At 38.1% G+C, this 27,477-nt stretch overlaps 1 protein-coding gene across 2 annotated transcripts in view; it reads left to right on the top strand.

Annotated features, from left to right (window-relative positions):
• Positions 1–27,477, top strand: part of dpy19l1l (dpy-19-like 1, like (H. sapiens)) — an 80,702-nt gene that overhangs the window by 25,985 nt on the left and 27,240 nt on the right. Inside the window, exons 11-16 of one of the 2 annotated variants that reach the window (XM_087986180.1) lie at positions 2,826–2,912; positions 6,350–6,412; positions 11,261–11,341; positions 12,282–12,383; positions 14,998–15,069; positions 26,893–26,994. In XM_087986180.1, the coding sequence (XP_087842306.1) occupies positions 2,826–2,912; positions 6,350–6,412; positions 11,261–11,341; positions 12,282–12,383; positions 14,998–15,069; positions 26,893–26,994 (507 nt within the window). The remainder of the gene's footprint in view (positions 1–2,825; positions 2,913–6,349; positions 6,413–11,260; positions 11,342–12,281; positions 12,384–14,997; positions 15,070–26,892; positions 26,995–27,477) is intronic. The other variant, XM_087986181.1, reaches the window with a different exon arrangement.

Raw genomic sequence — 27,477 nt, 5'->3', positions numbered from 1 at the left:
TCAAATCAGTGACCTTTCATCAGAAAGTTCAATAGCCTACCTTGTTAGTGATCTGATTGTTACTGCACCAAACAACAGACGTTTATTCTACATCAGGTATTAAATTGCATTTTGGATAAAATTGAAAGAGTGTAAATGTGGCTGTGGAGATTATGGTTTCTTTGGTGTAATTGGTGTGGTAAGGTTTACAACAGAATTCAGTGGTGTGGAAAAGCAGGTCCCTCTCCAGTTCTTTGTGAAATCAGGAGAGTTGAATCTTTGGGGCATATACAGCATGTTCAGTGTGTAAATATTAATTAGTCGTCTAGTATTTTAACCACAATTGTGTGCCCACACTTTTTTGGTTCTTTGCTCTTCCTATCTTCACTGTACATACTTCCTGGTGGTTAGAGTCATACCTGACACATAGAAAGATGATAGTGGTTTTTGGAGATCAGTCATCTCTGCTCTAGGACATTTGTGCAGGAGTTCCTCAGGGTAGTGTTCTGGGCCCAACCGTCTTCAGCTGCTTCATCAATGACCTTCCCTCCACCATAAGGTCAGAAGTAGGGACGTGCAATCACTGGCGAACAATGTTCACCATTCACCACTCCTCAGATGCCAAAGGAGTCCATGTCCAAATGCAACAAAATCTGGGCAATATCCATGCTTGGGCTGACAAGTGGCAAGTAACATTGACATCATACAAATGCCAGGCTATGACCATCACCAATATTAGACAATCTAACCACTGTTCTTTGGCATTCAATGGTGTCAATATCCTTGGGATTATCATTGACCAGAAACTCAACTGGAGTCACCACATAACCACAGTGGCTACAAGAGCAGGTCAGAGGCTGGGAATACTAAGGCAAATTGTATTCCTGTCTCCCCAAAGCCTGTCCATGATCTACAAGGCACAAGCCAGGAGAGTGATTGAATGCCCCTCACTTGCCCTGGAAGAGTGCAGCCCCAACAACACTGAAGAAGCTTGACCCTATCCAGTACAAAGCAGCCTGCTTGATTGGCACTACATCCACAAGCATCCACTTCCTCCACTACCAAGGCCCAGTAGCAGCAGTGTGTACTATCTTCAAGATGCACTGCAGAAATTTGTCCAAGATCCTCAGACAACATCTTCCATACCCACAACCACTTCCATCTAGAAGGACAAGGGCAGGAGATATATGAGAATGCCACCACCTTCAAGTTCCCCTCCAAGCCACTTACCGTCTTGACTTGGAAATATTTCACTGTTTCTTCAGTCTGTCAAAAGCCTGGAGTTTCCTCCCTAATGCCTTTGTAGGTCAATCCACAGCAGGTGGACTGCAGCAGTTCAAGGAGACACCTCACCATCACCTTCTCAAGGGCAACTGGAGACAGGAAATGATGCTGGCCAGTCACCAGCACTCATTTCACAAACTAACAAAGAAAACACGGCTTTGTGAGGGGCAGGTCATGCCTCACAAACCTTATCGAGTCCTTTGAGGATGTGACTAAAAAAGTTGATGAGGATCGAGCTGCGGATGTGGTGTATGTGGACTTCAAGGCATTTGATAAGGTTCCCCATGGTAGGCTCATTCAGAAGGTCAGGAGGAATGGGATACAGGGGAACTTAGCTGTCTGGATACAGAATTGGCTGGCCAACAGAAGACAGCGAGTGGTAGTAGAAGGAAAATATTCTGCCTGGAAGTCAGTGGTGAGTGGTGTTCCACAGGGCTCTGTCCTTAGGCCTCTACTGTTTGTAATTTTTATTAATGACTTGGATGAGGGGATTGAAGGATGGGTCAGCAAGTTTGCAGACGACACAAAGGTTGGAGGTGTCGTTGACAGTATAGAGGGCTGTTGTAGTGGGACATTGACAGGATGCAGAGATGGGCTGAGAGGTGGCAGATGGAGTTCAACCTGGATAAATGCGAGGTGATGCATTTTGGAAGGTCTAATTTGAAAGCTGAGTACAGGATTAAGGATAGGATTCTTGGCAGTGTGGAGGAACAGAGGGATCTTGGTGTGCAGGTACATAGATCCCTTAAAATGGCCACACAAGTGGACAGGGTTGTTAAAAAAGCATATGGTGTTTTGGCTTTCATTAACAGGGGGATTGAGTTTAAGAGTCATGAGATCTTGTTGCAGCTCTATAAAACTTTGGTTAGACCGCACTTGGAATACTGCGTCCAGTTCTGGTCGCCCTATTATAGGAAAGATGTAGATGCTTTGGAGAGGGTTCAGAGGAGGTTTACCAGGATGCTGCCTGGACTGGAGGGCTTATCTTATGAAGTGAGGTTGACTGAGTTCGGACTTTTTTCATTGAAGAAAAGGAGGAGGAGAGGGGACCTAATTGAGGTATACAAGATAATGAGAGGTTTAGACAGAGTCGATAGCCAGAGACTCTTTCCCAGCGCAGAAATGGCTAACACAAGGGGTCATAGTTTTAAGCTGGTTGGAGGAAAGTATAGAGGGGATGTCAGAGGCGGGTTCTTTACACAGAGTTGAGAGCATGGAATGCGTTGCCAGCAGCAGTTGTGGAAGCAAGGTCATTGGGGACATTTAAGAGTCTGCTGGACATACATGTGGTCACAGAAATTTCAGGGTGCATACATGAGGATCAATGGTCGGCACAACATCGTAGGCTGAAGGGCCTGTTCTGTGCTGTACTGTTCTATGTTCTATGTTCTAAAAAAGAAATTTTCCTCTCAGGCTTTATGTAGAATCTACCATGAAATAATTGCAAGTGGATGTTTCTGGGTTGAAGAAGCCCTGTTCTTCAGGAATAGCTGAGGGACATGGTGAGAGACTACACAGTTTTCAAGCATTTTATCTTTACCTTTTACTGCTTCCCTCCACAGATATCCTTGCTGATTTGTTTTGTGTTAATGTTTGGAAATGCCATGCTGTTATGCTCCTATTACGCTTCATCTCTGGCAATCATTTGGGTAAGTACATTCTGTCTAGCACAGCTGTAACCTTTATCCAGCATATTCAAGCTCTCTTTCTATTTCTATTTTCCTATTCCTTCTCTCTACCTTTTCTCTGAAAATACGTTTCTTTCTTTCTCTCTCATAGTCAGAGATGTACAGCACGGAAACAGACCCTTCAGTCCAACTCGTCCTTGCGAACCAAATATCCAACCTAATCTAGTCCCACTTGCCAGCACCTGGCCCATATCCCTCAACCCTTCCTACCCATCCAGATGCCTTTGAAATGTTGCAGTTGTACTAGCTGCCAGCAATTCCTCTGGCAGCTCACTCCATACAAGGTACCACCCACTGCCTGAAAAAGTTTTCCCTTAAGGGTGTTTTTTTTTTTTGTGTGTATCTTTCCCCTCTCACCCTAAACCTATGCCCACTAATTCTGGACTCCCCCACCCCAGGGAAAAAAACTTTGTCTATTTATCTTATCCGTGCCCCTTATGATTTTTATAAACCTCTATAAGGTCACCCCTCAGCTTCCAACTCCCCAGGGAAAACAGCCCCAGCCTATTCAACCTCACCCTATAGCTCAAATCCTCCAACCCAGGCAATATCCGTGCAAATCTTTCCTGAACCCTTTCAAGTTTCAAAAAGAAAGGAGATCTCTTTTCGATAGGAAGGAGACCAGAATTGCATGGAATATTCCAAAAGTGGCCTAACCAATGTCCTGTACAGCTGCAACATGACCTCCCAATTCCTGTACTTAATGCTCATGTTTTGGCTCTCTGTCTCACTTCCTGTCAACAGAATGTGAAGTAGTGCTGCAGTAGCATAATAACATTGCTCTGATTTTATTTTTTATGTGGGGTGGAAAATTACTGTTGCACTCAAGAACACATTTAGGATGTGGGTTTAAATCCAGTTTTGTACCCCTCTGCAATGATGTCTTAGTTCTCTAGCATTCTGCTCCATTATTGCCCACAGATATACACTCTGCTGTGCCCCTCCTATATCCATGCCATACTTTGCTCTATTTCATCTCTCTCTTCTTTGAATGATGAATACTCCAACAGCTTGTGTATTAACACACTCCGTACTAGCTCGAGGATGGTGCCTGGCCCACAGTGTTCAATGCAGTTCTCTGCATAGCAAACATCAGTGTACTTATGTGATGTAGTACATGTCTCAGGAGACAATGGTGACAGCTGTGCTGTATGTTACTTCTCGATTGTGGAATGTTACCAATTTTCAAACTGTTTCGTTCACCTAAAGCTGAAGATGCATCAAGCAATCAGAATTTGTTGCAGTAACAAAAATGCTTGATTTACTTAGCAAGTCAAACACACCAATGGAAGAAGAAGTAGAATAAACATTTCAAGTTAATAACTTTTTGTTGAAACTCCTTTTTGATCACTTGGCAGAATCTCCAAATTCAAGCCTGTAGCCAAGTTGAGAAAGTAGTCTGATAGTATCAGGATTTGTAGGTATTTGTAGGCTATGCCTCACCGAGCACAATTCAAACGTTAAAAACAATTTAACTCAGTCTTAAGCTGTGAACACTTTGGAGCAAAGCAGTTTCTGCTAAAAGCCCCATAAAGCATTGCCATCAAAATGCCTTTTAAAACAATGAAAGCGGTCTCTTAAAAATCACGAGCCTGTATCAATGAAGTGCAGCTAATTAGAAATAATTAAATTTGTCTTGTGTTATTAGTTATTGCAAAAACAAAGATCTTTGAAATTGTTATACTATTTGAAATTGTTATACTATTTGAAATAATATAATTTATTTTCATAAGTGTAGTTTGATAATTATTGCTCCAGGATCTGTCTGGCTTTGAAAAACTGAATTATTCATTTGTGAAATATTGAATTTCTCCATTATTTAAAGTTTTATAATTTTTAATTTTGAGTTTATTTGATACTTCAACTTTCATTACATTACTTTCTTGAGTATAAACCAACTGTTTATTTCCCTATTTGTATAAGTTTATTTAAAGGAAGTCTTACTGGGAATCTTATTAATACCTATAATTTCTAAAGTTGCTTTACAGGTTAGACGCTGAGAGGATATTGCTTTTGGGGAAATAGGTAATACAGTTTCAAAATGAGGGATTTACGAATAGAGATGGAGATTAGGAGGAATTTCTCCTCTGGGATTGTTAGTTATTGGTATTCTTCTTCCCAACAAGCAGTGGATTCTGGGTCATTGAATGTACTCAAAAGATTTTTGACAAATTTTAGTTTTTTGTGTGAGGCAGTACAGTGGAGTTAAAGCCACATCAGTTCAGCAGTGATCTCATTGGATGATGGAACAGGCTCAAGAGATCAATTGTCCAACTCCTGCCCTGATTTAGTATGTTTTTATGGAAGGATAATCAATGCATTTGATGTTTCAGTTTGTTAGCTTTGAGTGTACATTAAATTGATTGGATGTTTCAAAGAATCACAGAATTGTTATACCGCCGAAAGAAGCTATTTAGTCCATCACACCTGCTCCAGTTCTTTTACCTAGTGCCACCCTCTGACTCTTCCCCATATTCCTGCATATGATTTCTATCCAAATAATCATGTAATGTCCTCTTGATAGCTTGAATTAGACCTGCCTCCACCATGTTTCCAGGCAAGCATTCATACATTAACTACTCACTGAGGAAAGTTTTTCTTTTCTCTAATCACTCTTGCTTCACTTGCACATTATTTTAAATCTACGCCCCCTTGTTTTTTTTTTTTGCAAACTGGAACAGCCTCACTATATCTGCTCTGTCTAGCACACTCATGATTTTGAAAACCTGTGTCAAATCTCCACCAAGCCTTCTTTCCAAAGAGAACAGTTCCAACTTTTCATAATAGAAGTTTCTAATTTCTGAAACCATTCTTGTAAATTGCTTCTGTACACTCTCCAATGCATTCACATATTTCCTATATTATGGCACCCACAACTGTACACAGTAATCCAGCTGAGGATACAAAAGTGTCTTGTTCAAGTTCAACTGCACTTATTTGCTCTTCTACTTTGTCACGATTAATCGAAGAGAACACTGTTTTATTAAGTGCTCTCTCCACCTGTTCTGCTGCCTTCAATGATTATGCTCAAATGTTTATCCTGATTGATTTCATTGCTGTTGCCGGGGATCCCTTTGACATGGCGGCAGTCTGTAAATGAGGTTTGGAAAAGGGAATCCACATCACAGCTTGCTGGGTCTTTGGGAGTAACTTCTTCCATGCTTGCTCCATGGCGAGTGCAGTCATTTTGCCATTGTCTGTGAAGTCTGGGCCATGAGGAGTCTTGACCATTTTGAAATGCTCGAAAGAATCAGTTAGGAGTGAGAAATGGCCAAGTACAAACATGCTGGATATATGTGGTTAAGAATCTGACCCTTGCAAAAATAAAATTGTTAGATATTTCATTACAGTTAGCCTCTGATAATTATCACTAACAATAATGTTTTCCTACCCCTCAGGGATTGGTTGCTTTTAGATCGCGTTTTTGTGCATATTGGCCACGGTCTGTTGCATATTCATGGGTAAGTTGCATTTTCTACTGCACACATGATATAATCTTTTAAAAGAAACATAATGTGCAACTCTCCAGATTCTGACTTAAGAATGTAAAAATATGGGCTTGCATATTTAATCCTTTTTTTTCCCTTAGAATTTGGAAGGTTGGTGCCAGCTTATTTTGAATATATCAGTGGTGATGTGATCTTGATTGTTTACGAAGGCCCAGTGATGATCACATTAACAACATTTCAATTTGTGGTACAAACGATCAATATCACTGAAACAAGTTACATAAAATCTATATAAAAGGACACATGTGAAAATCACTTACTGATGGGTTCAAATAATTTGCATGGTATAATTTACAAGAAGCATTTTGAATCCGTTGGCTCTCAAATTATGATTTGTGGAAGACTTCAATGTACCAAGCCTGTTTTACAACTATCTTTTCGCATCAGAGGTTTGTGTGGTTTTTCTGTGTTCCAGCTCTCTTTCATGTCTGCTTTGCTTTCTGAGAAAGGATGCTAGACGTTAGTTACCCATTTATGTTCCCGTTTTAGTTAGTAAAACGGAGGTAACAGTGGGCGGCACGGTGACAGTGGTTAGCACTGCTGCCTCACAGCACCAGAGACCCAGGTTCAATTCCCGCCTCGGGCAACTGTCTGTGTGGAGTTTGCACATTCTCCCCGTGTCTGCGTGGGTTTCCTCTGGGTGCTCCGGTTTCCTCCCACAGTCCAAAAATGTGCGGGTTAGGTGAATTGGCCGGGCTACATTGCCTGTAGTGTTAGGTGAAGGGGTAAATGTAGGGGAATGGGTCTGGGTGGGTTGCTCTTTGGAGGGTCAGTGTGGATTTGTTGGGCCGAAGGGCCTGTTTCCACACTAAATAATCTAATCTAATCTATTTAAAAGGTGTATACGTGGGGTGTGCAAGATGCATTTTCATGCATAACACTAATGAATCAATGCAGGGATGTGATAAAGAGACTCTTCCAGGTGAAGAGTACTATGCAATTTCAGGGATACATGATAATCTATTTAAGCTACTTAACACAGTGTTAAAAACAATTAAGTGTAATTGTTAGGATAAGTAATGTAATGCTTTAATGGAAATTGTAGGTATCTTAGTTAATCTGTTGCAATGAGTAAATTAATTTTGGAATTTCTGAATTTGGGGTGATGGAGTTGGTGCACGTACCCTGATTATCATTTATCATTATTTCTCTTTGTGCTGCTCTCTGCACTGTACAGTGCCAGAATATATTGCTTCCCCAGCAGATTCTGAGCAGTAGAGAATCTGGTGTGCTCTTACTACAAACCTTTGAGTCATTCTTGAATTGGTTACATAGAATTGACAGTGGTGTTTTGAGTCCCTTTTAAGCATGCACCAAATTTTTGAACCCTGTTTCATGTTCCCAAATGGCCAAGCTCTGAACAAGAAGCATTTCTAATGCAGGATCACAGCCAAACTACCGAAAAATGCTGCCACCACAAATTGCAACTGTACTGATGCTTATAAACTTGGGCAGGCATAAGTGGCACTCTGCCATTCTTCACTCGAGCTTCCGTCCATTGGGAAATCCAAGCTGCAAAGTGCAGGCCAATTCTTTGTAGTGTTGACTGGATTGTCATGCATATATTTATTTGCAGCGTTTTTATTTCTTTGTTCTGTGCTCTCGGAGAAAATTAGTCAAATCAATCTTTGCAGAGGCGCAACCTTGAATTGATTTTAAAATTGCAGATCTTCCAACCCTCCTGTGGTACACAGATCCTCACTCCATTGAAGATAGAAAATGAGCAGGACAAGATGTTTGAAGGGGACAGTGTTAATGACCTTATTAAGACAGTAAACTGTAATGCTGAGTTTGCATAAATCAAGCTTTTGCTATCTCAGGATAGACATGAAAAGTTTCAAAAAGTACAGTGATACTTTACTGTAGAAAACATTTTACCATTTGATCTAATGGGGCAACACTTGTCAGTCAAAAATTCACTAGTGGATTAATGGAGGCCCATAACACACTGGTCTCAATAAATTTGCTTTCAAAGGAAAGCTTTTGGATGTTTTGAAGGGAGGGCTGATTGAAGCAGAATTAAGAATTGTTTAAATCTCATTTTTGATTTAGTTTTCAAAGTTGAGAACTTGTAATACTATTATACTTCTGAATAATTTTATTATTATTTGAGAAAATATGTGGTTTGTTTCCATTAATTATTTGATCTTTCATTCGTTCTGTGTTTATTATGCCTGTCTGTAGTAGAATGGAAGGAGTACTTATGATCAAACTGAGGTTTTCACGTTTGTTTCATTTTTTTCTGAAAATGAAGTGCTGTCTTACAAAGATAATTTGGTACATAAAGAATAAAAATGCAGTAAATTATTTCATTTAGGACCCAGGGAGATATTGACATATGGAAGCTGTGGCCATGGCTGAGGTATTAAATGAATACTTGGCAACTGTTTTTAACAAAGAAAATACTGCACCGTCATGATGAAAGAAAAGATGGTTTTGACACATGAAATATTGAAAATTAATAAGGTGGAAATATTGGAAAGGCTATTTGTACTCTAGGTTTATAAGGCACCAGTACTGTATGTGATGCGTCCAAGGATACAGAGGGACATGAGGTTGGAAATTGCAGAAGCATTGGCCCTAATTTTCCAGTTTTCTTTAGACTTGAGAGTGATATCAGAGAACTGACAGTTGCAAATATTAGACCCATATTCAAAAAGGGTGTAAAAGTAAACCCAGTACAGACCAGTCAGTTTAAAATTTTGCATTGCAAAGGCAGTGTAAAACTTCAAAAGGTCATTGACAAGTTGGTGGAGTAGGCAGATGGGTGATAGATAAAGTTGAATGTGAAAAAGTGAAATAGCATCCTTTTCCCATTTCACTGTATCTTCAAGATTTATGACAATAAATAAAGCATTCATTTGGTAGCAAGAACATAAGACACCTTTTTTTTTTAAAGAAAGGGGGTATTCTACAGGTTATACAGGGACTGAGACACCTGTCTGTATATGTGCATGTTATTATAGGTGACAAGACAGGTGAACAGCCCTTTTAAAAAAAGCTTATGGTATCCTGGAATTTATTCATAATGGCATAGAGTACAACAGATGGGAGATTTTGCTACTCCTCTCTAAAACACTAATTTAACTTCAGATGGAGAGTCGTGTGCATTTTTTTTTGCCATACTTTAAGGAGGTTGTACAGAATGCCGAAGAGGGTTATGGGAATAATGCTAGAAAAGATGGGATTTGAGAAGTTAGGATTGTTTTCATTGGAGAAAAAATGCAAAAAGGATATTTGATTTAGAAAAGAAGTGCAATGTGAGAAGAAACTTTGTCATTCCGATTTGGATTGAACTGCCTAGAAGTGTGATGGAAGCAGGTTTAATTAGGGAATTCTGGGGGACATTGAAATGATTGAGATAATTCAATTGAAATAAACATGTAGTGTGCAGGGTTGCATGGAAAGTGCGGGAAACTGATACAAAGACAAGCTGCTCAATAAGAGAGCCAGTGCAGACATGTTGGGCTAAATGGCTACCTTCTGCACCATAACGATGCTATGATTCTGAAGCTCTTAGAAATAATAATTTGGGAAAAAATTAATACTCGCTTATGCAAATGCAGTTTTATTAAAGATAGCTGGCACAGATATTTTAAAAGCAAATTATATTTATCTAATTTACTTTAACTTTTTGATGAGGTGATAGAAAGGATTGATGCGAATAATGCTGTTGATGAGCTGTACGATGATTTCCAATGCCCTGTTAATAATGTGACGTATAACAGATTAATGCTGGACATCAAGTTAGAGTCCATGTATTAAAGAGGGCAATTGCCGTAGGGACATGAAATTGGCTGAGTGACCGTAAACTAAGTGCAGTTGTTTCACAATGGGTTTATAGTGGAGTTCCCCAGAGGTAGGTGTTAGGACCCTTGATTTTCCTGGTAAGAGATAAATTACCTAGACTCTCATGTACAGGGCACCATCTGAAAGTTTGCATATGATTAAGAAGCTTGTAGGTGTTGTGGCTATGAGGAAGATGGTGTTGAAAGTCAAAAGAATGTAGACCAGTAAGTGGAAGAAGATAAATGGCAGATGAAATTTAATGCATTGTAATGTGAAGTGATTCATTTTGGTGGAAATAATACAGAGGCTATATATTTATATATAAAATATGAGGGATGCATACAGGTGTGGAGGTACCTACGCATATATGTGCATAAATTATTGAAGATGGCTGGACAGTGAAGCTTACGGCAGCTTCAGCTTTATTAATAAGGGCATAAGAGTTGTTAAAAGCTATATAAAATAAAAACTTGGTCTCAAATGTAGTATTGCTTACAGTTTTGGGTGCCATTTTTTTAAGTGAGGTGAAAGTGGTGCAGGAAAATTAATGAGAATGGTTTGAGGTGATAAAGAACTACAATTATATAGATATGTGGAAAAGATGGGGATGATTTTCTTGAAGGAAAAAAGGATAATAGGGAATTTGATAATTTATTGAAAATCATCTCTGAATGGTAGATATGGAGAAATAGTTCCTGCTTGCTAGAGGATAATGAAGCAGAGAGCGTATATATAAAATGTAATTTTAACAAGAAACAATGGCCACGAGGCCACATTTCACACAACACGTGGTTAGGGTCTGGAATGCACAGTCGGCATCTACAATGAAGGCAAGCTGAAGATGGAATTGAGAAGGAAAGAATGTGCTGGACTACAGGGAGTAGGTGACAGTGACACCAGGTGAATTGCTCCTTAGAGTCAACACGGCTGATGGGCTGAATAGCCTTCTGTGCTGTAACTATTCTATGGTTATGTAAACAGTAAACGCTCCATATTTGAATAATTTTTCAGGTGGCTAAAGGAACTGTCTGGCTTCTTGGAACTATAGCGCTCAAATTCGTTGCTTCTAAACTATTAGGAGTTGCAGATGATGTAAGTATCTATTTTACGAAAGATATAGAAGTGCTGCACAAAAGAATTTCTAATGCTTATTTGGCCAAATGCAAGGATTAATTGTTTAGACTTGTTAATTGCAGATCAGTACAGTTGGAGCTGCATCTACTTTGTTAGTGGTTTGTATTTTGTGGTGATGCCTCAACCTTTGTTGTCTTGTTTACTGGGAGATTAAATTCCTAGCAATGAGCTAAAATCAGAAATGTTTTTCTAGCCTGTTGCACATTTCCTAGTAATCAGTTTTTGGGAGATGTAGGTAGATTCTTGGCTAGCAGAGGTAAGTGCTCCAAAAGCTACCCGTTTTGATTTTTTTTGTCATTTGTCCAACCAAATGAACAATTGTTTGGCCAAGTGTAGAAAAAAAATTACACTGGGCTATTGCTTGTTGGAAGGATTTAGTAATGTGGAGGGCAATATTGGTCATGTAAACTTTTTTTCCAAATGTCTTCTGCAAACAGTGCCCATTCTGGGAACTTTGATGGGTTAATTCACCAATTTTCAAAGCCAGAGCACGGTGAGCTGAGTTAGCAGTGTTGTAATTCTCATTGGAGTGAAAATTGATGAATATACCCAGGACTTCTCTTAGTAGTCTTTTGTCATCAGTTATGCCTGGATCATGACTGACCACATGTTTATGACCTTTTGTCACATTTTCCAGTCAGTTCTCTTTATTGCTTGTAAATTAGTTTGGATTTACTTGAGAAGTCATCTTGTTATAAAGGTGAACTTGCACGGTCACTAATATGGCTTTCGATCTTGAAGTGTAGTGTCTTTTCAGGTCACTTGAAATCTGCATTGTTTTTCTATTTGTTTCCCACATCAGTTCATTCTAAGCTTTAATGTTATGTTGTGGTCAGTTTCAAGACTGATGCCATGTGCTAATGAAATGTTCTAGCTATATGTTTTCCTTTGCTTCCAGGCGCACATAAGTAATCTACTGAAATCTAAGTTCACCAACTACAAGGATTTTGACACGCTGATGTACACATGTGCTGTGGAGTTTGATTTCATGGAAATTGAGGTAATCTTTTAACAATGTAAAATATATTGAAATGAACATTGGGGTATTAATCTTCAGTGAACAGAGTAGAAATTGTAATCAGATCTCTACTGTATTTATATACTATGGATATTGAAAGAATGGGTTTTAAAGACGTCCTGTACCCACTCTCTCAGCTATAGTGACATCATGCTAGAAGTCATATGTATCTATTCCCTGTATCACAACTCTCTAAATTAGCACTATGGAGATCTAGCCCCGCTATTCCTGAACCCATCACAAAAATTAAAGATTTTTAAACTTTTGCAAAGATTCCCCTACTTACCTGATTTTCAGACCCACATTGACAAGACCTAATTCTCGTTTCTGACCTAACAAGAATTAATCCACAACACCTACGCACGTACACTGACACAGGTAGAAAAAAATCCATATATTATGGGTGAAGGAAGAACTGAGAAAGCAGTTTAGTGGTTGTTGCTCACCGAATCTGTTGAGGTAGTTCTTGTGCTGATCAGAATGCTGTTTCTTAGTCTTGATTTTTCAGGTTTGCAAGTGATTGATATAGAAGATGACTTATCAATTAAAAGTGGCAGTTTAGAGCACCTGCTGAAGGAAAGATAATCTGATTTTCCTCCGGCTTAAAGTGCCTTTTATTGCAGAGAACGGAGAGAGCTCCTAATCTGGTGGTTGTTGAGGCTTCTTCCTGTATCTTGTTCACAGCTTTAAGCTGCTATGCTATCTGAGAACGAATCATATGATTATTGGGACACAGAAGATCTTTTGTGTTGATTTGTGGACTGGTGACCAGTTACCATCTGCTACTTGTCAACCAGAGCTCCATTTGTACATGACCTATCAGTTCCAATTTGTCCAGACCACTACTGTGGCCCACAGCTATACAAACCTTGTTCACAATGCATATTGGGTTAATGCTTTCAAACCTTGCTTTGCAATTCCTGGTTTTCAAGACATGGTATTTACTTTAGCAGCAGTTCTGTCAGGCTAAGAGTCCTGTGTATCAACTCTTTGTAATAGTGATGTCAGGCTAAGAGGCAAGGAATCCAGTACACATTGCTGCAAACACACTTTTTTTACTTCAGTACTCAGCAGGCAATACATCCACTTTATGGAGCAATGTCATCGGCGATGCAAATTGATCACTGGAATAACTTATTGATATAAAGGAAAATACCGTAAAGTATGTTAAACAAAATTTAAATCTGCAGCTTTTTGGAGCATGTCGCCCTGGAACCTACTTTTTATTTTTAAAAGAGGTGTTTTCATGAAATGCTTAATGTATTGGTATAAGATTCCTCTATCAACAGGGGATTAGCCTATTGAATGTACAGAAAGGATGGTTTGACACCAGTTTGACATTCCATCTCCATTTATTTTACTGATGCAAAGGGTCATCACTCCAGTCAGCATGTAACTTTTAATATCTGCTCTGCTATTCTTTTGAATGTGCTCTGCTTCATTCACTGTGCTTAGTGTTAGTTAAATTTTCTCGGCTATCTTCTGATTCACATAGGAAAAAAGAGTAGGATAAGGAACTGATGTGGTTTGGTGTGTGTACCTTGATCTTCCCACTGCAAATGTCTTGGTTAGTTTATTATCCAAGTACCTTTACTTTGGAAATAACCTCAATCTCTGCCCCTGAAAATGTATACTCTATGCTCAGCCATTTCTGGTCTCTTCTGTTTACTGAATGTTGTGACTTTTCGGAGTTAAAATTTGAAATGTCATGTCATCTTTCCTCCATTTCTGTCATGTTTGATAAACATGACATATCAATGGTCAGTGAAGAAGCTCTATTTACCCTTTTCAAAATTTAAGTAAAATTCCAATAATACAAATATTGAATGATTTCTCAAAGAGAAAGTAGTTACCTGAAGAGTAATCTGAGAAATTGTATTACTGACCGTAAACGCAAGATAAGAGTTGCTATCTAATAAGTGGATTGAGTATACATCAGCCACCAGCAAATGTGGATGTTCAATCTGTTGTCAAGACAAGTAAAGCCTATAAATGCACTAGTTATGGCTGTTTTTGAGGAAGTTGTGTTCCTGCGCAAACAGACATGGCTCCGTACAGGGAGAATTTCTTAGAACAGGGGGCCTGTTCTTTATTGAGAAATTGCAGTTCTTGTAGGCTTCCCCTTTTTAATAAGAAAATGGGGAAATTGCTCTGTTGAAAGTTTTAAGCTGCTCGAAGTCCAAGGCATCAACAAAACCTAAATATTGAAACCTTGCTGAACCCTTCTCTAGAGTTTTGAGGAATGGAAAATTTACATAGAAATTTACATGCGATTCTTGAAGGGCTTGGTAGGGTAGGTGCAGAGAAGCTGTTTTCCTCAGTTAGAGTCTAGAACTAGAGGTCATTGTTTCAGGATGAGGAGTTGACCATTTAGTATTGAGATAGGAGGAAATACCTTCACTCGGGGGCTGCAAGACTTCTGAGTTCTTAGTTTTGTGGGCTGTTTTTACTCAAGTAAATGAATATATTCAAGAGATTGATATCAATTTGGCCTGCTGCAGTGCTAGCTCCTGAAGGTAACCTGGCTTTTCATAACTGGTTAACTTAGCAGAAAATAGTAGTTCTGTTAATCTGTCTTTTTATTTCTTGTTTTTAGACACCTCTGAGATACACCAAAACCTTATTACTTCCAGTGACTGTCTGCATTTTTTCTGTTATAGCTTCAAGGGTAAGTCTTGTCATTTTTGTTTTGTATTTTGGCTGATTGTGAGCTATGCTACCATAATCAAAACAAAACTCCATATGAATGATTCAGTTGTTGGTGATATTCTATTTATAAAATATTCTTAAATCATGAGGCAGTATATGTAATAACTTTCTTTGAGGTGGGCCTGAAAGAAATGATTGAAGAAAAGTATTTTTAAAATACATCTTAAGATAAATAATTTTCATTAATTACATAGGTTGGGTCACTGAATTATAACTAAAATGATTCCTTAACTTGCTTTATTTCTGAATTTTTTAACAATTATTTGTCAAACCCAATTTACATGTTTATGCAACACAGTCAAGGACATGACTACATCAGGTAAATCATTACCTCCTTCCCATTGCCTGGTTGGAACAGGAGCATCACTGAGCAGCCTACTGTCCCAAGGTATTAGCAGATACAGTATAGATTATTGAAGGTTATCAACAACGGATGAATGATGAGCTGCAGAAATCAGTCTAACATAATGGTCAGAGGTTCACTGTTTCAACAAGTACCTTTTTTTTTAAATGCAGTTACACACAAACCTTCAATAAATGCACTATCACTTGCTAACTCTCTCATGCAATAATTACTGTTAACTGCAGCACAAAAGCAGAGTAGATTGGGCTATTGTGGTGTTTTTATGTGAATCATGTATCAGCCTTCAGTGTGAACTATCCGTTCAATCCTGTTCTCCAGTCAACAATTTTGTTGTACTACTTTATACTTTCAGGGGAAATTCATTTTAATCATTGATCAGTTTTATTTCACTTTTCTGAGACTAGCAAACATTCCTGTCCTGCTGGATGTACCCTCACAACACTGGAACTGCTGTAAAAAGTGACCATACTGCATAATGAGTTGAATTTCATCTATTTTTTGTTTCCATTTCTGTTCATAAATAAAAATAATGCTCACCACACTCCCCTGCAGCACTGTTAAATTTCCTTCAATAGACTGAATAGATTGATGGTGTCTTCCCATGAGAATTTTTTTTAGCTGATCAAAGAGAACCAATATGAATTGTTTTAGGTTATGCTTAACCAACCTGATTGAAGTTTTGAAGAAGTGACTAAAGTATTGGACAGAGAAATCTCTATGGAAACTATTTATATGGACTTTAAGATGTTACTTCATATGGTCTCCCATAAGAGATTGTTGGCTAAGATTGAAGTTCATTGAATTAAAGATCTATTTGGGAATTTGGCTGGGTACCAAGTGGTTGAGTAAGTGTAATGACAATGAGTTACTTTAATTAGCAGTATATGACTAGTGATGTCCCACCTTCATCTGTTTAAATCTGAAGTGATTTGTTAATAGCTTATGTTATTGGGTAGAAAACCACACATCCAAGACTCTTGGTAGTTTAGAACTTGAGTATTGCTGAAAAAGAGAGATGTGCTGTTGAAGCTTTTCATCTTGCACTCTTCAGGACAGAACTGCAAAAATGCCAAATCACAAAGGGAAGAACCATTTGTACTGGATGAGAAGAGGGTGCTGATTAGTTGACAGGTAAACTCTGGTAGAGGTATTGCCATGGAGAATGCACCAGGGAGCAATTAACTGCTTTTGAAAACGTGGCAGTTAACTAAATAAGGATGTAAAAGATGATCTCAAATTGAAAAAACACTAAATCTGCAAAAATTAGTGGCAAATCAGGAGATTGGCAAAGAATGACTAAAATGATAAAAAGGGTTATGAAAGAAAGCTTGTAATATAAAAACAGATGGTAGGAGTTTCTACAAGCCTTTGAAAGGGAAAAGAGTAACTAAATCTGGTGTTGGTCATCTATGGGGAGTTGGATAATGAAAAAAGGAAACGACAGAGGCTTGTTTTGTCTGCCTTCACGGTAGAAGAATTCAAAAACTCAAAGTCAAGATGTGATTGGCAGGGATGAACTTGTATTAACACCAGAAAAAAGATGCTAGTGAAGCAATTGGGCCTAAAGGTTGACAAGTTCCCAAGATGGCCTACAGTAAGGGGTCATAAAATGAGTAGAGTGCTTCGTCATTAAGTGCATTCACGTCTGGTAGATGGAAGAAGAAATTGAGAAAATATGGGCCAAATGCAGGTAAATGAAGCTAATTTAGTTCATGAAACCAGGACTGCTTCCATGCTGTATAACTGTAAATGGCAGTACAGATAGTAGATGCATTACTTATAATTGTGTAAAGTTCTTTAGATTATGGAAGGGTTCCAGCAGATTGGAAAATATTAAATAGTCAGGTAGAGTCGACATAGCTTTATTAAAGGAAAAGTGTCTTCTAACTAATTAATCGAGTTTTTTGGTAAAGTAACATCCTCGTTGGATACTGGTGTTTCAGTAGATGTGGTGTACTGGGATTTTGCAAAAGGCATTTGATATGGTTGCTGTCCAAGATATAAGCGTGTGATTTAAGTGGAGCAGACTAATATGGCAAAATAATTGGTGAGCTATCAGAAAGCAGATACGAAGAATAAATCGATCTGTTTCAGGTTGGTAAGCTCTAATCAGTCGAATATCACTGGGATTAGTGCTGGATTCTCAGCTATTTCCAATCTAATCAATGTTTTGGATGCAAGGACCAAATAATATTGTGGCTAAATGACAAAGTTGAATATAATAGTAAGTCGTCTGCAAAGAAATGTAGGTAGATCAAATGAGTGGTCAAAAAGTTGGCAGATGGTGTATAATGGGATAAATGTGAACTTATTCATTTTCAGAGGAAGAATAGAAAAGTAGTATACTAGTTAAATGAAGAGGGGTTATAGGACTCTATTGTACTGTGGGATCTAGAGGTCCAGGTCAATGTGCTCTTGTAAGCTGTGTGACGCACTGCCACTGGGATTTTCAAAGCATGCTGGTGCACAGGCTTCTGCCTAAAGAAACTACTGTGGTGTGTAGACTTCAGAGGTCCTCTCAGTGGGGAAAAAAAAATTGCAAAAGGGATTGTCCTGGTACGTCAGTCACAGGAAGTAAGTATGGCAAATAGTTAAGAAGGCAAATAGAATGTTGTAACTGCAAAGGGAATGGAGTAGGGAGATTTTATTGCAGCCATGCAGGCCTTTGTGAGATACCATCTGTAGTAGTATGCATAGTTCTGGTCTCCCTATTTGAAATAAAATAAAATTGCTTTAGAACCAGTTCAGGAAAAGTGCACTGAGGAAGAATAGAGAAGCAGTATGCAAGTTAAATAGTGTTACAGGACTCTATTGTCCTGAGGGATATGGGGTCGTGGTTAACGTTCTCTCTGTCATGCTGCTGCTGTGGACATGATGGACTGATCTTATGAAAAAAGAATAAGCAAATTTAGCTCATATCTGTTGGTGTTTAGAAGTCAGCGGTGATGTTATTGAAGCTTATAATATCTTGAATCTAGATAGAATGGATCCTTTCTATGATTCCTCATGGGAGAGACTAAAACTGGTGGACAATTTAAGAGTAATAGTCCCTTTTAATACATAGAAGAGGAAAATTATTTTCTTGTAACGGGTTGTAAAAGTGTGAAATGCTCTTTCCTAGAAAGCATGGAGGCTGGGTCCTGAAATTTTTTCAAGGCTGAGTTAGATTTTTGATGGACCACTGTGTCGGTTGTTATGGGATTCGGACAGGAAATTGGAGCTGAGACCACAACTAGTATAAATCTTATTAAATTCGTCAAGGCTTTTCCATGGGGCTTGCACTAAGGAATGACTGTGTCCCCCACTTCTTTCTTGATTGAAAAATCTGCAATATATGCATTTTCTATTTACAAAGGATAGGACCCTGCATGTGAATATATGTAACTTTTGGCACAGATAGGTGCATCACCTTGCAAACTCAATTGATCATCTTAAATTGGTTGTTTGTGTAATTCAAGATTAATTAATAAGTATTGTCTGATCATGAAATCACATTTTAATGTTGAGCACTGTCTTCTGTGTATGGCAAGCATTAGCTGCATGGCTGTGGTTAGAACGCTGCCTATGATGTATAGTTAAAAGGGCTTACTATTTAATAAAATCTGCTAGTCTTTGGTATATATGGCCTATATTTTTGGCATCACACCACCACAAAAACTCATATACCATCTGCTGATTGTTAGGCAGGTTTTCTTGGCTTGATTACAGAATCCTGTAATTAGAGAATACCACATGTTGCTGTTATATAGTTGCAGTGCGAAACTTCTCTGGTTGCTCATATTTTGAGACACTTTATGCTTCCAACTATATTTGAGCAACAAGTAAAGCTAACCTTTTCGAGCTGCTACAATGCAACAGCAACCTATTCTCCACAAAAGGATGCTGCTGTCAAGCTTAATGTTTCCTGTCTACCATACTGAATAGGAATTTATTATGAGTTTTAGGGCCAATGTAATGCTGGGTATGGAAGCTGTGCATCCAAGTCACTGCCAGGTTATGTTAAGCAGCACACCCCTTCAGCTGTTCACAACAGGTAGTGTACAGACTGTACCCAATCATCCTATGCTTGCACATCTCTCAATAGTGTCTGATCTTAGATGTAATTCTGTGATTGGGCAGCACTTGCTCTAACTTTGGTTCCTGCTGTAATTTCTAACACAGTTTCAGTTTGAGCCCACAGAATGCCTCAAGTGAAAGTGTTAAAAACTTTGTATATTCACAAGTGGGGCCCTGTCTTTTGCAAACCAAGCATGTCTATGCATTGCATCCCTTTCAGCCTTGGTGACACCATTCCCTGGTGCATACCTCATGGCAATGACTAATCAGTCAAATTGCCTGGTTTGGATTTAAACAAAGCTGCAAGTATTTTTACAGTTTACTGTCCCCTGATGCATCCTCCATGGCATTGCTTCTACCAAGCAGTACCACCTTTTCTTGCAGTAAAAGTTGTTATCTTTTGAGATTTGGTTTGTTGTGATTAGGAAAAACAAAAAGATTCGACAATGTCTTTTTTTCTCAAAAATATCCAAATCTGATGATGACACTAGGGTGGGCACATTGTGAGTGGAGTAGATAAACTATAAATTTATGGAAAGATATCATCACTTAAATAAATAAACCAAACTAGCAAATAGGTTTCAATGTTGACAATTCTAGAAATAAAAGTATAGAATAACCCACAAAGCATGTCTTCAATTATATCATTAATCACTTAAAAAGTATAGGAAAAGTAGTCTGAAATATAGAGGATTTATGATAAGGAAATATCTCATTTATGTTTGAACAGGAGCTAGTTATTCAGCCCCTCAAGCCTGCTCTGCTACTCATTGAGATCATTGCTGACCTGTAACCTAACACCATTTAGGAGATGGTGAGGACTGCAGACGCTGGAGAGGCAGAGTCGATTTAAAGTATGGTGCTGGAAAAAAGGACAGCAGGTTAGGCAGCATCTGAGGAACAAGAGAGGACTGACTAACAGTTACGCCCAAAATGTCAACTCTTGCTCCTCAGATGCTGCCTAACCTTCTATGCTTTTTCCAGTGCCACACTGTACCTAAAACCATTTACCCATCTTGGACCCATATATCTCTTGATACCTTTTGGATAATAAAAAATGATCTCTGCTAAACTTTAAAATTTGCAGGTGACCTAGTATCTATTGCCACTTTGAATTTTAAAAAGAACAAAGCCAAAAACTAAAAGAAGAAAAGCTAGAAACAATGGAGGTCCAAATAGACTTGGTTGGTCTTTGTACAGTATCACTAAAATGTGTCTCTCACAGAAAATCATCAGAACACCTTCTGAAATGTTCATCTTTGTATCCTCAGGATTAAAATGCAAGGAGATAAAAGTCACTCCACAGCTATACAAAACTGTGGTTAAACCATATCAGGAGTATTGCGATCATTTCTGAGCACCATAACTTAAGAAGGTTATATTGGCCTTGGAAGAGAATGTCATGTAGATTTACCTACTCTAGAGTGCAAGTTTTAAATTACAAGGAAAGATTCGTAAGTTAAAGTTGTATTCCATGGAATTTAGATAGTCAAAGGATTTAATTGAAATGTTCAAGTCATTAGGAGAATAGATGGGGATAAATACAAACTCAGCTGCTTGGGAAGTCTCTGATCCGGACGTATATACCCAGTTCTGTCAGGTGAAATTATGAAATAGTTCTGTATGTGAATGGTAGGTTTGCAACTCTGCCACAAAATGGCAATTGTTAGGAAATAGAAGCTGAAGTAGACCATTCAGTCCCTCAAGCCTGATGTACCATTTAACTAGATCATGGTCAACCATCGACTTCAACACCATTTACCTGAACTATCCCCATATTCCTGGACATATTTTAATACTTAAAATATTGAGCAATCTGTCTCTTATAATGACTGAACCTCCACAGGCCTCAGGGGTACATAATTCCAAAGATCCACTGCCTTCAGTTTAAAAAAAATTCCTAAATGACCTGCATTTTGTTCTAAGACAGTGACCCCTAGTTCTAGACCCCAGTCAGGGCAAACTATTCTTCCTGCATCCACACTGTCTAGTCCTATAGGAATTTTGTGCACTTCACTGGTAGATATATTAATTTTCAAGCTGAAATCGATTAGAGTTTTTGCCCAATAGGGTAGATATATGGAGTAAAATTACAGATCAGTCATGATTGTGCTGAAATAATGGAGCAGGTTTGAGGCATTTAATGGCCTCCTTATTTTTGGAGACACTTCAAATTAATTACTTAAATATCCAAGAGTATTCCTTTTATATAATTTTTACATGCTCTTTGATATAATGAAACACATTTACTTGCCAGGATATTCTATATTTATATTTCTACTTCCTAGATTTTTTTTGTCAAGTGCAGCAAGCCTTTTATTAACCAGCAGCCGTGCGACCAAAGTGTGCCAGTTGATTACATATTCCAGATAATCAAGAGGTCCACATAACCAATGTAAAAACACACTAAGTAATAGAAATGTAATGCAAGGGGTATACACATCACTGTTATACTTTTTATTTACAGCTTAAATCACTTAAATAATAATCAGTTTTGCCTTTAGCATTCTCACTTGTAATTCAGCTGACTGATTGCAGTTATATAATTCTTGTCAGTTTTAAAGTGCTGGTCCATAAGTGCTGGTTAAAACAAAGATTGCTGTAATATAAATTTTGCAGTGAAACATAAATGCTCAATTCTGACTATCTGTATTGTGAAACATAGGGCAGTCGAGCTTATTTCGTAATTGGTGCATATTTTTTAATACTCAATCGGGGTTATAGGCTTCGCTGTCTGAGCAAGCATTGATTGCCCATCCTTAGTTGCTCTGAGACTTGGTAACTGAATAAATGCTATTGTGGCTGTTGTCTTTGTATCTTTTGGATTTGTTTAGCATTTGTTTATATACCCTATAGTATCAACAATATCAGTGTTTAATTTGTGCAACACATCCTTAACTGGCATCTTCTAAAGGAGTATAACTTCATATATAGTTTAAAGAGTACTACTGGCTTGTCTCTGCCTTGTCAAATACATGTTCTGCACCTATACATGCAGAAAACTGTTGATATTGTATTCCAGCTCAGCTCTGGAGCTGAACTGGAGCCTATTTTGTGAAATCATATAATCTTTTCATCTGAATTTCTCCTGTTTTGGTGGGACTAATAATAAATACATTTTTCTCATAAAAAAACCAATCCCTGTTCACAAAAGGCAAAGGAAAGGCCAGTTGAAATTTCCTGTTTCATTAAACTGATTTACTCTAATTCAATATTCAGGATATGCATGGATTGTACAAAACTGGAATGCTGCTAAAGCAGATAATAAGAAAGGCAAATAGAATTTGGTATTTATTGCTAAAGGAATAAAGTGTAAAAGTAGGGAGATGTTGCCTGTAACTGTACATGCCATTAGTGAGACCGCACCTGGAGTGAGTGTAGAATGTTTGGGCCCTTTATATGAGGGGAATGTAGATGGATTGGAGACAGTTCAGAAGAGGTTCACTAGATTGAACCTTGTACAATGGAATAGGATACATTTCGATGGAAAGAGATTAAATTCTTCTCCACTAAGATAGTTTAACTAGCCACTGTATTCCCTGAGAGTAGTGGGGAGCTTGGATCCTTGCTTTGAAGAAAAAGGGGTTATCTACCCTTTCGATTAAAAACCCTTCATGTCTGTCATCTGCCCTATGCACTACTTCCACATTCTCAAAAGTGTCCACTTTGAGTCTCTGTTTGTAGTTAAAGCTACAATCTGAAAAGGAAAATTCATTTTCCTTCTGAATTTTCATTTCAGACTCCTTCTTGCAAACTCCAATATGACCTAATGGTTTCCCTTTCAATTTCTAGCATTCTGAACAAATTTATTCCATTTTGTTACAATAGGAACATCTTGGCTTCTGATTTTCACCTCCACCCTTGGTACTTGTCTTTCTGATCTGAGGAGACCTTGGGGCATTCCCAACTATTCAAATTAACCATTCATTACCATGGCTATTTTCACTCCCCTATTTCTATCCCTTTTTAAACTTATGAGGATGACAGAAAAATGTTTGGTTTTAATGGCTTAACTCATACCCTCAGTAGTTATTGCCAATAGTCTAGCAGTTGCAACCCTTTAGTCCTCAACAAGAGTTCTTATTACAATGAGTTCTTAAATTTCTGTAAGAGAATTACTTCTCTAAGAGCTTCATACATGGTTTCACTTTATGATCTTATCCACCTGTTACTTAACTTTGCTAACTCTTTTAAATTCAAAATAACTGCTGCAGGAAAAGTGTAACTGAAGTTTAATCTGAGTATTTTTACTGCAGAGAATAGGCAGCTTCTGGGGAAAACTACTGCACAATGTGTCTGTCGCTCGCTTTCGCTGTAATAATTGTCTGCACATTGCAAGAAACCACAGACTCACAAGTTCGTAATGAGTATCAAATTTCTTGAAGTCAGCCATCCAAGTAAATCCCTCTTTATGAAGTTCATTATTTTTGCATTTTTTAAAAACTCAAGAATAAAAAACGCAGTCCTTTATGTTTTGCTAACTTCATGCTACTGTGTTATTTAATAAGCACTGAGATCTGATTTTGCGTAGGGGGTAAACTTTTGATTTGGCACCTTATCAAATACATTATGAAAATCTAAGTACACTCTGTCTACGGTTCCCTTTCTATCAATGTTGCTTGTTATTCCCCAAAGAATGTTGTTAAATTAATTAAACACAATTCCTTTCATTAAACCATGTTGATTCTGCCTGTTTCCATTATAGTTTTCTAAATATCCTGTTTTAATAACTGATTGATTGTAGCAGTTTCTCTATGACAGATGCTATACCAACTGGTCTATAATTTTAAGAATTTCTATTTTCCTCTTTCTTGAATAAAGATGTTACATTTGCTATTTTCCAATCATTGGAACACTTCCAGAATCTAAGGCATTTTGGAAGATTCTGAACAATTGAGCTTATTTAAAGCTGAAGTATAGATTTTTGATAGGCGAGGGCGTCGAGGCTTACAGAGGGTAGACAAGAAAGTGGATTTGAGACTGCAACCTGATCAGCCATGATGATTTTAAAGTGCGGATGCTGGAAAGCTAAAACAAAAACAAAATGCTGGAGAAGCACAGGTCTGGCGGCATCTGTACAGAGAAGCATTGATTTTGTTTTCTCTGTACAGTTGTTGCTGGACCTCATGGACCAGCACACACTTTGAGATTTGCCATGATCTTATTGAATGATGGAGCAGCCTTAAATGGCCTATTTCTGCTATTAAGCCAGAGTCCTTAATTACACAGTGACTGTAAAAGATACTAACCGATCATGCCGTGAAACCCATGAGTCAGCAATATATCCTTTCAACTGAACAGCGTGATTTTCAAACAATATCTTATAAGTGAATGATGAAGTAATGTGATGGGTTATTTAGTTTAATGAAAATAAATCTCTGAAGTGACTTTACTCTGTCTACAAATGAATATGCTACTTTTTGAATTGGAGGAAATGATAGGCACTTTAAAATTGGTGCTTGTAACCATTGTTTGGATTGGATCAGCTTTTGATTAGTTATTTGTTGTACAAAATGTGCACATTTCTCCCAGAGTCCGAGGTTTTGTATATTTGCAAGGGTGTGATGCACCGGTGCAGTTCGTGTTCGGAACATTGTTTAAAATGCTTCAAATCACTTGACATCACACTGCTCAAGGGACTCTGCAATAAATGCAAGCATACAGCTTTAACTATAAAAGGTGTATGTGATAGAATATTATTAAGAATTGATTCCAAATGGACTACCTTGTAGGCAACTCCTACAATACTTTACTGTATGAGCACAAGTAAATGTTTGTGCTTAAAGTTTTAAGAATCTTGGTGTCAGTTGCGTTACCAGGATATTTTTGTCTCTTAGTGTTCTAGCCAATATTATTCCTCCGTGTGCATCAATGAAAACAAATTTTCACATCACTGTTGTATCTTGCTGTTTGCAAATTGATTGCCACAATTCCTACATTTCAATAATGACTACCCTTCAGAAGTACTTTGACTACGAAAAACTTTGGAAAATCCTGAGGTCATGAAAGGCCTCTTACAAATGCAATTTCCCTTGAGTAAAGCTTTGAGAGAAATTTTACAACAAATCATCTTTCTGTAGCCATGCATGGAAATGCCTTTTAAATGTTTCTAAAAGCAGTTAAAAATTATCCTGAACGTGACTTGCAAAGAATAATCACCAACTCAGATCCTCACAGCTGATTTACCACGTTTTGGGTCAAATGCGGTGCCCTGTTAAATATCAGAAGATGTTTTATCTAGTTACCAGCAATGGTCTCTATAGATTCTGGCTGCTTCTGACATTAGCAGTGATACACCATTACTGCTGCAGTCAATAGAGCAACAAATCCAAAATATTTCAGTAACAAGGCTCACTTGATCAGTCAGGGGGTTCGGTCTCTTACAAAATAAATGTAGGTCAACTTCAATGTGTAAAGAACTCTTCCTTATGCTCAATTCTGTTACCTAAGTTGGAGTTTATTATTACAGTTAAGCTATAACAAGTAAGCAAAGAATATGTATTTGTAAATGAACTAGGGAGAGATGAAACATTTATTTTATAAGGCAGCCTTTTGTGATTTGGCTCTCCCTGCCTGAAAGTGCAGTGGAAGCACATTCAAAAATACTTGAAAAGAGACTAAGAGTTGGAGAGTGGGGTTAATTGGATAGCTTTTCAAAGATTCAACACAAATATAATGGGCTGAATAGTCTCATTTTGTACTGTTCTAATTCCATGATAAATCAGATGGCACAGCCTAAGAGAAATAATTATTAATTAGATTAGATTAGATTACTTAAGATTAGATTAGATTAGATTACTTACAGTGTGGAAACAGGCCCTTCGGCCCAACAAGTCCACACCGACCCGCCGAAGCGTAACCCACCCATACCCCTACATTTACCCCTTTACCTAACACTACGGGCAATTTAGCATGGCCAATTCACCTGACTTGCACATCTTTGGAGTGTGGGAGGAAACCGGAGCACCCGGAGGAAACCCACGCAGACACGGGGAGAACATGCAAACTCCACACAGTCAGTCGCCTGAGGCGGGAATTGAACCCGGGTCTCTGGCGCTGCGAGGCAGCAGTGCTAACCACTGTACCACCGTGCCACCCATAATGGAAAAGGAAGTTACATGGCTGCTACAATGTCATCAAATTATCCTGAAGGAATTGCTTTGTGTTTCTGTTTGTCATTTTGGATCACTTTAGTATATTTTAATTCAGAGAATGAGGAAGCTGTTGCAAGACAGGCAGTATTTTCTAGATATTTAGTGTTAAGTTATGAAGTTAAGTTGAATTATTAGTACATTCAGTTCACAATACATTTGACCTCAAAGTAGTTGTATCTACATAAGGGATGTACATATTGTCTTTTAGGTGGATAGGATGGGAGCTCAATACTCACCCTCCACCGTACAAGACGTTTATTGTACTCTCAACCTAAGATTGCCTGATCGATTCTTCAAAACCCGAATAGAGGTACACTGACCAGGTTATATTTCTGTGATAGTTGGGTTGAGACAAGGGCATCATTACCTGATCTAAAGAGGGGTAAGAACATTTAATTTTGTGGAATTATTTCTTGGGTTTATCAGTAGATTAATTGTTGGAATAGTGATCCATATGAGTACGGTAGTTTACTGTTTTCTGATGTAGTCAGTGTAGTTTGTTTAGGATGAGTTAAAATTGCATTTTACTGCTTATGCATTTTATGATTCCAGTCATTTGATCTACATGGATTCACTGCGATGTACTTTACATAAGTAAAGAAGTTTAACTCCAGTCATATCAGACTGTACCAAAAAGACACTCTGAATTATGGTCCAGTTTCCAGAAGGAGTGGATATAAAAGGTGCACACCACTTCCTAAGAAAGGAATAGGCCATTTAGCCCCATAAACCTGTCCTGATGTTTACACCGATCATAAGCAAAATACTGCAGATGCTGGAAATTTTAAAATAA

The sequence above is a fragment of the Chiloscyllium plagiosum genome, unplaced genomic scaffold (assembly GCF_037043375.1).
Source record: "Chiloscyllium plagiosum isolate Xiang-an unplaced genomic scaffold, Cpla_swu_hap1 HiC_scaffold_4, whole genome shotgun sequence".
In the NCBI taxonomy this organism is placed as follows: domain Eukaryota; kingdom Metazoa; phylum Chordata; class Chondrichthyes; order Orectolobiformes; family Hemiscylliidae; genus Chiloscyllium; species Chiloscyllium plagiosum.
This window is presented reverse-complemented; position numbering and strand designations above follow the sequence as displayed.